This window comes from Arachis duranensis, chromosome 4, assembly GCF_000817695.3.
Source record: "Arachis duranensis cultivar V14167 chromosome 4, aradu.V14167.gnm2.J7QH, whole genome shotgun sequence".
Lineage (NCBI taxonomy): Eukaryota > Viridiplantae > Streptophyta > Magnoliopsida > Fabales > Fabaceae > Arachis > Arachis duranensis.
In genome coordinates this window covers 107,986,578-107,994,601 of record NC_029775.3, presented here as the reverse complement: position 1 = coordinate 107,994,601, position 8,024 = coordinate 107,986,578, and the positions used below count along the sequence as shown (strand labels likewise).

The 8,024-nt window shown below is 35.2% G+C and overlaps 1 protein-coding gene across 8 annotated transcripts; it reads right to left on the bottom strand.

Annotated features, from left to right (window-relative positions):
• Positions 1 to 243: 243 nt before the first annotated feature.
• On the bottom strand, positions 244 to 7,799 carry LOC107485669 (sucrose transport protein SUC1). Of its 8 annotated transcripts, XM_052260943.1 has the most exons (8): positions 7,310 to 7,799; positions 6,634 to 6,715; positions 6,428 to 6,518; positions 4,879 to 6,064; positions 4,657 to 4,720; positions 1,165 to 1,228; positions 836 to 870; positions 244 to 598 (listed from the first exon to the last, which is right to left on the bottom strand). In XM_052260943.1, exons 4-8 carry the CDS (start codon positions 5,317 to 5,319, stop codon positions 531 to 533), a joined length of 672 nt encoding a protein of 223 aa, XP_052116903.1. In that variant the 5' UTR covers positions 5,320 to 6,064; positions 6,428 to 6,518; positions 6,634 to 6,715; positions 7,310 to 7,799; the 3' UTR covers positions 244 to 530. The 8 variants fall into 8 exon arrangements, 5 of the variants coding, with proteins under 5 accessions (XP_052116903.1, XP_052116901.1, XP_052116902.1 ...); XM_052260941.1 differs by having other exon boundaries at positions 4,879 to 5,521; positions 5,860 to 6,715; XM_052260942.1 differs by having other exon boundaries at positions 6,428 to 6,715.
• Positions 7,800 to 8,024: the final 225 nt, after the last annotated feature.

The window sequence follows — 8,024 nt, the reverse complement described above, 5'->3', positions numbered from 1 at the left end:
AAAATTATACAATGTAAACACTCTTGTTTAAAAAATAAATTAAAGGTAATAAATAAAACAAACAAATAATCTTGTTTTACTTAAAAATGTCTAGTATCAGGATAGTAGTGCTAAGTCAGAGTTTCTACCAACCAGAAAAATAAACATGATTTTATACCTATAGCACGTTTCAAAATGCTAAGAAAGGTAAAACAAATGCTATGAAAGGATTACATAAACAAATGTTAGCTTTAGAAAGTGAGATTATAAGTTTATATTTCAGTATCATCTTAATTACCTTTATTGATTGTCCAAATATAATATTAATATAAAAAAATATAGCATTCATAAATTAGGTATATTCTAAACTCAATCCAAAACCAGTTTCATTAAATCCAAATAAGAGAATAACACAAGAAAATACACCAATTGGAAATCACCCATGGGGATAACAACTTTTTTTGCCGCTTCTGATAGCGTATGATTTCGTCGTAGAATGCAAGAAAAAAATGGTCATTCAGCTGCTCACGGCGGCTGCCACTGCACCTACTTCAAAGGTGGACAGGTTTCAACCTCCAAACATGTTGTTCCATAGTAGACTTACTGTTGCCACTATAATCTGCATACATCATTACATCATACATATATACATCTTGTTGGTTAATTTAGTTTTTTCAAATAAAAATTTTTTAGGGGTGGTTCTGAAAATAGTTTAGTATATTTGTCCTGATAGATTAATTAGCTTTATATCAGTATTAAAGATATTTCCAAATAAATAACATAAACGACACAAAATAAGGATATTTACTTACTCTAATTAATATATAAGTTATACATTTAATAAATATATTCTGACCTTCGAAACCCCAATTATAAGATTGAGAGGTAAACCTGCAAATTTTCAACATGAAAAAACGGATCAACTTTTTCATTATAATTTTTTGTATAAATTGACAAAAATTAAAAATAAAATAAAAAATACTCTAATATGGTGGTTTTGACTAAAAGATAATTGGTTTCTAATTTTTTTTCTCCTAAAAAAATGTTAGTGAGTTATATTTTGCTTATTGGTCATGACTTATCTATAAACAAATTATATTCTACTTTACTTTTTTTAAAAAGTAGATGTCATCCTATTTTAGTATAATATTATTTGTAGTGTATAATTAACGGTGAGTATTATACCTTTTCCTGCACCACTCTCGTTTGAGTAGATGAATGCAAGTGCACGCGCGACATTCAATGTAATCTGAAATCCAAATAAGAGTACGATTAATATGTCTAAAAGTAAGAAATTCACATGGTCAACTTAATTGAGGTCAAAATGAATAATCATCCGGAAAAATGCAAAACCCAAGCCCAAATGCCATTGGAGGGTTCACGAGTAAAGGTTAAATCATTGTGTTCGAGCCGCTTGTCCTTAGCTAGCTTGCTGATGTAAAGCGTCATAGCCAAGCCACCAGCAAGAATAAAATTTCCAGGTGTCCAAAGGTTCTCGGTGCCATCAAGCACTCGCCCAATGGGCTCCACAGCAAAGGACATAAGATCCGTAATTACCCAAGTTAACATAAGACACCGAGCTCCATACTAATAGCCTATGGTATATAATGGTATTGCAACAGAGTAAAGCTTTCCATACTCTCCACCGTACACCTCGCTCCCCATCCAATCAGAGATGTACCAGAAGAACTCGAACAAGGCCACTCAGTTGAATGCCACAACCGCCATCAGCCATAATATCGGTTTTTTCAGCCCCTTCATGGTCCGAAATATTTTCGGAAGCATTTAACCACTGCCCATCTATCATCTTCCTCTTCCCTCTCACGTGACTCCTCCTCAGGTAATGCCGGCTTATCCTAGATACAGGACAGAGCCACAACCATCAAGAACAGTAGTAGAATGATCGAGAAAATTGATAAGGTTTTCACATTTGTGCAGAGCCCATGGCTTGCTTTTATCACCGTGAATGGCAACATATCATCGAATCTCCTAAAGAAGCCGGCAAAGTAACTCAGTTCATTTCCCACTGTCATGAAGAATGAGAAGTACGTGTATGCCAGTCTAATCGTCTGTTGGTCTCTGCTGGCAAGGTCATCAAGGAAGTCTTTGCAGTGGGCATTGATCATGTTAATCGAAATCTCCAACATCCATAATCCAATTCCAAAAATGGCTAAGACACGTGGCCAAGTTCTCTCAGAGAGGTTATCTCCAAAGACGTAGCTGATGTCTACGGCAAAGCCAATTGTCAAAAAAGCTATGATGACAGCAACGACACCCGCAAAGATGAAAGGACGGTGCTACCCGAATTTACAGGTTGCTCGGTTGTTGTAATAACTGAGGATAGGATGGAGAACAGAGCTAGAAATGGTGCCGACGAGCCACACCAAAGAGGCCCATATATCCAGTACTCCGAGAATCACGTAGCCCGGTATTAGCCATGCTATCTGAACAGCGTTGACAAGGTGGATCCCAGTGGGCATAGATGCCACCATAACCAGCTTCTAGAGTGGGATCTATGCCGGTGTTGAGCCCGATTCCAACTATGGCGGTGAACTCATGACCATTAGATAGCTTTTGAGGGAGAGACTATGTGGTGAGAGAGCTTTCGAACTAGGTAAAAAAATAAGGTATCGTAACTCCAGATCATAACTAGCTTTCAATGCTTCACCTTAAATACCCTTTAAAACTGCCAGACCGATTAATCATCATCTCTGATACCACTTGTTGGGTCACCACCAGCTCTGATACCACTTGTTGGGCGACCATCGGCTCTGATATCACTTCTTGGGCCACTATGGAGGAGCTCTCGACCACTAGGGAGATTTTGGGAAGAAATTCAGTGAGAGAACATAAAATGAGAAGACACCACATCCAACCCAAAACCATAAGGTGTTAAGTTAATGGGTCTCTCATCTTATAAACTCTACCTTTTTGTCAGAAAGACTTTCGATGTTTCACCTTGAATACCCTTGAAAGCCACTTGTTTCAAAGGTACTAATTATTTTTATTTATTTGCAAAATATAATTGACAAATACTCCATAAAATTATGAGAAATTATTTCAATTGATTACTAAACTTTTAAAATTAAAACTTTCTTTTTAAGAGGACTTTGTACGTTAGCGCATCCGCTGGGAGAGGAATTGTGAAATGCTCCTAGGGTCTCTGAATAATTTTTTTTGTGGTTCTAAAAATAGTTTAGTATATCTTTCCTGATAGATTAATTAGATTTAATATCAATATTAAAGATATTATCAAATAGATAACATAATGATACAAAGTAAGGATATTTACTTACTCTAATTAATATATAAGTTAAATATTTAATAAATATATTTATGACCTTCGAAACTCCAATTGCAAGATTGAGGGGTAAACCTAAAAATTTCAAACATGAAAAATTCTTTAGTATGTGAGACGGGTAAGTAAGAATTCCTCCTGGCAGATTTTTTATATTCTTGAGAACATCCTCTCTGGTAGGACTAAAATAGTACAATAACATAAGATCAAAACTGTGCAATGTAAACATTCTTGTTTAGAAAATAAATTAAAAGCAATAAATAAAACAAACAAACAATATTGTTTTACTTAAAAATGTCTAGTATCAGGATAGTGGTGCTAAGCCAGAGTTTCTACCAACCAGAAAAATAAACATGATTTTATGCCTATAGCACGTTTCAAAATGCTAAGAAGGGTAAAACAAATGTTGTGAAAGGATTACATAAACAAATGTTAGTTTTAGAAAGTGAGATTATAAAGTTATATTCCAGTATCATCTTAATTACCTTTATTAATTGTCCAAATATAATATTAATATAAAAAAATATAACATTAATAAATTAGGTATATTCTAAACTCAATCCTAAACCAATTTCAATGAATCCAAATAAGAGAACAATACAAGAAAATACACCAAATGAAAATCACCGATGGGGAGAACAACTTTTTTAACCGCTTTTAATAGCGTATGATTTCGTCGAAGAATGCAGGAAAAAAATTGTCATTCAGCAGCTCACGGCGGTTGCTACTGCACCTACCTCAAAGGTGGACAGATTTCTACCTCCAAACACGTTGTTCTAAGACAGACTTAGTGTTGTCACTATAATCTACATACATTATTACATCATTCATACATACATACATCTTGTTGGTTAATTCCGTTATTTCAAATAAAAATTTTTTAGCGGTAGTTCTAAAAATAGTTTAGTATATTTGTCCTGATAGATCAATTAACTTTTATATCAGTATTGAATATATTTCTAAATAAATAATATAAACGACACAAAATAAGGATATTTACTTGCTCTAATTAATATATAAGTTATACTTATACATTTAATAAATATATTCTGACCTTCGAAACCCCAATTATAAGATTGAGAGGTAAACTTGCAAATTTTTAACATGAAAAAATGGATAAACTTTTTCACAATAATTTTTCATATAAATTGACGAAAATTCAAAATAAAATGAAAAATACTCTAATATGGTGGTTTTGATTAAAAGATAATTGGTTTCTATTTTTTTTCCTAAAAAATGTTAGTGAGTTATATTTTGCTTATTGGTCATGGCTTATCTGTAAACAAATTATATTCTACTTTACTTTTTTTAAAAAGTGGATGTCATCGTATTTTAGTATAATATTATTTGTAGTGTATCATTTACGATGAGTATCATACCTTTTCCTGCACCACTCTCGTTTGAGTAGATGGATGCTAGTGCAAGCGCGACACTCAATGTTATCTGAAATCCAAATAAGAGTACAGTTAATATGTCTAAAAATAAGAAATTCACATGGTCAATTTTACTGAAGTTAGAATGAATAATCATTTAAAATAAGAATATATCCTAATATGGCATACAATTTATATCTGATACGATAAAAAGATATTATTAATTACTGCAAGGGGAATGTCGAGAATGCCGAAAAAACGCAAGACCCAATCCCGAATGTCGTTGGAGGGATCACGAGTAAAGGTTAAATCATTGCGCTCGAGCCGCTCGTCCTTAGCTAGCTTGCTGATGTAAAGCGTCATTGCCAAGCCACTAGCAAGAATAAAATTTCCAGCTCGCCCAATGGGCTCCACAGCCAAGGACATAAGACCCGTAACCGCCCAAGTTAGCATAAGACACTGAACTCCATACCAGTAGCCTATGGTATATAATGGTATTGCAACAGAGTAAAGCTTTTTATCCTCCCCACCGTACACCTCGCTCCCCATCCAATCAGAGATGTACCAGAAGAACCCGAACAATGCCACCCAGTTGAATGTCACAACCGCCATCAGCCGTAACATCGGTTTCTTCAGCCCTTTCATGGTCCAAAATATTTTCAGAAGCATTTAACCATGCCATCTATCATCTTCCTCTACCCTCTCACGTGACTCATCCTCAGGTAATACCGGCTTGTCCTGGACGCAGGACAGAGCCACATCCATCAAGAACAGTAGTAGAAGGATCGAGAAAATTGATAAGGTTTTCACATTTGCGCAGAACCTGTGGCATGCTTTTGTCATCGTGAATGGCAACATATCATCAAATCTCCTAAAGAAGACGGCAAAGTAACTCAGTTTATTTTCCATTGCCATGAAGAATGAGAACTACGTGTATGCCAGTCTAAAATGTTTAGAAAAATTTTGGCAGAACCTCCCCTAAAACTTGGATATTTCCACCGTCTACGGTTTCAACAAAAACAACCAATTCACAACTTATTTCTCAGCCAATACACAACCAAAATTATCAAACCAAATAATAGGACATTTGTCATTTCTCAACCATGATACAAGTAAAATGTCATAAATAGATCCATATACAAATTAATACTAATAATATAGGAATCATCTAGGAAAATGTATTAAAATCATAAGCAATTTTAGGAGTACCTTTAGGGTCTAGTTTCTTTTATTGTCAAAGCGCGCTGTGAAAGAGTTCACAACGGCTTGTTGAGCTTCCAATTAAGCTTACATTAGAGCTAATTCTTTCTCTTTCCGTGTTCGTTGCTCTTCAAGTTTTTCTTTGAGCACATCTATTTCCTTTGTTAGCTCCTCACGGTATTGCATTGCCTCTTGAACCATGAATGATAATTCTCTATGCAAGACATAGACAACACAAAACTACTATATATGGCTTCATTTGATTTCAATTCATTCTAAGTTTAACTTTTTCCCCAATAAAATTAGTTCAGCTAGCTGTGTGACGCGAGTAATAACAGAATCTCCACATAAGTGTGAACAGTATCTCTCTTGATGAATGGAGATAAAAGTTTGTCCTAAAAGCTAATAGGACGATACTAACTTGATTTTGGCATAGCCGAATCAATGTATTGATCTAGTGAACTGTAACCTAGATTACTATATTTCTATCTCTCATGAAATAAATGACTTGTACAAACAATATCAATAGAACTTTAATTTGATGAATTTTTTTATTTTTGAAAAAAGGAAAGCTTACCAAAGCAAAGAACACCGTAGAGAGGACTGACTTGAGCACAAAAAGCAAGAGAGTCAAAGCCATAATTCCAACAGAAATTCTTGCTATTGGTCTTGGTACAGAATTGTATCATCAAGTAACAGAATCAAAGAAAAGTGAGATGTAAAAAACATGGACCAAAATTGATGAGTGAATGACACAAGGTTGAAAGGGCAGTTCTGACTTACATGAACTAGATTAGCACCTGCCTAAATTTCATCCCTACCGATATTCCATGCAGTCTGCAGAACTACCTTGCAATCAACATGACTGATTATAAAAGAGTAACAATTAGACATCTTGGACAACCTAAGAATGTGGCAAAAGGATAGTTTAATTTATAAATATTTTCAATACTGAGGGAGATAATATATATAAATATTGGAAGACACTTGCAGCAAGCAAAGACCCTAAATCATAAAGTGTTATTTTTTCTCTCATGAACAAAGGCATCAGAGATTATGGGCACCACAAGATTTCTTGAAATGACTAGATTTTTTTAAATTGAAAAAAAAAACCTAAAGTAGTGGCACAAAAAATATGAGTTGGTAATTATGTTGCAAACTTGAAAAACTAGTTTGGTCACAAAAATATTTAGAGCATTAATGCAGCAGAGACAGTAATCATTGAGGAACTGATTTAAGGGTTTATTCTTAAAATAACAGAAAAGAAAGAAAATCATCTGAACATCGTGTTTAAGATGCAATTTAACGCAGTCACCTGTGAAAATAAAAAGCGGGTATCATTCACTTTAGTTTAACCAACAAAGTGGCAAAGTAAATAAAGCATAGAGTAAATATCTTTTCCTCTCTCAACATAGCAAAGAAACAAAGTTTAAAACAGAATAAGGGTGAAAGGGGTTACGGTTTTGAGAATGGGAATCGGAACGACGATCGTGGTAGTGACGGAGGAGACAACCGTGGCAGAGCTTCCTTCGGCGGCAATGGCTAAGAAAACACCCACCAGTGTTCTTCTCCTCTTCCTGGTTGTTCGTATTTCCCCCTCTGCCTGCCCTAACCGACGAGCGACTTCAGAGATGATGGTGGAAGTCTCCATGGTGACGGTAGCTGCGAGCTTGACGGCAACACCCAGGCGCGATGGCGGCAGCAGCAGGACACTAGTGCGCTGGTGACGACTGGGCGCGGTCTCCCTTCTCTCCATGCGCAGCAACTTCGGTTGATGATGGTGGCAGCGACGGATGCATGAGGGTGAAGAAGTCGAAGCCTCCTTAATAATCGCGGCGTCTTCCTTCCCTTCCCTTGCTCCCTGACTCTCGAGCTCTCCATCTTCCCTTCTCGATTTCTCCTCTTCCCCGTTTATCCCCTTTTTCCCTTCTGTTTTCCTCTTTTCTAAGTGTATGAACCAGGTTGATTTGTGAAATTAGGTTAGAATTAGGTTTTTATTTAGTAACTTAGAGTTAGGATAAATTTTATATGAGTAATATAATAATTTTATAAAATATTTGATATAAAATAACAATTTGAGATTTAAATATAATACTATGAAGATTACTTTCAAAACGGATAAGATTCTATATATCAATCTGTTGATGAGCTCAAATAATTATTTTTAATTTAAA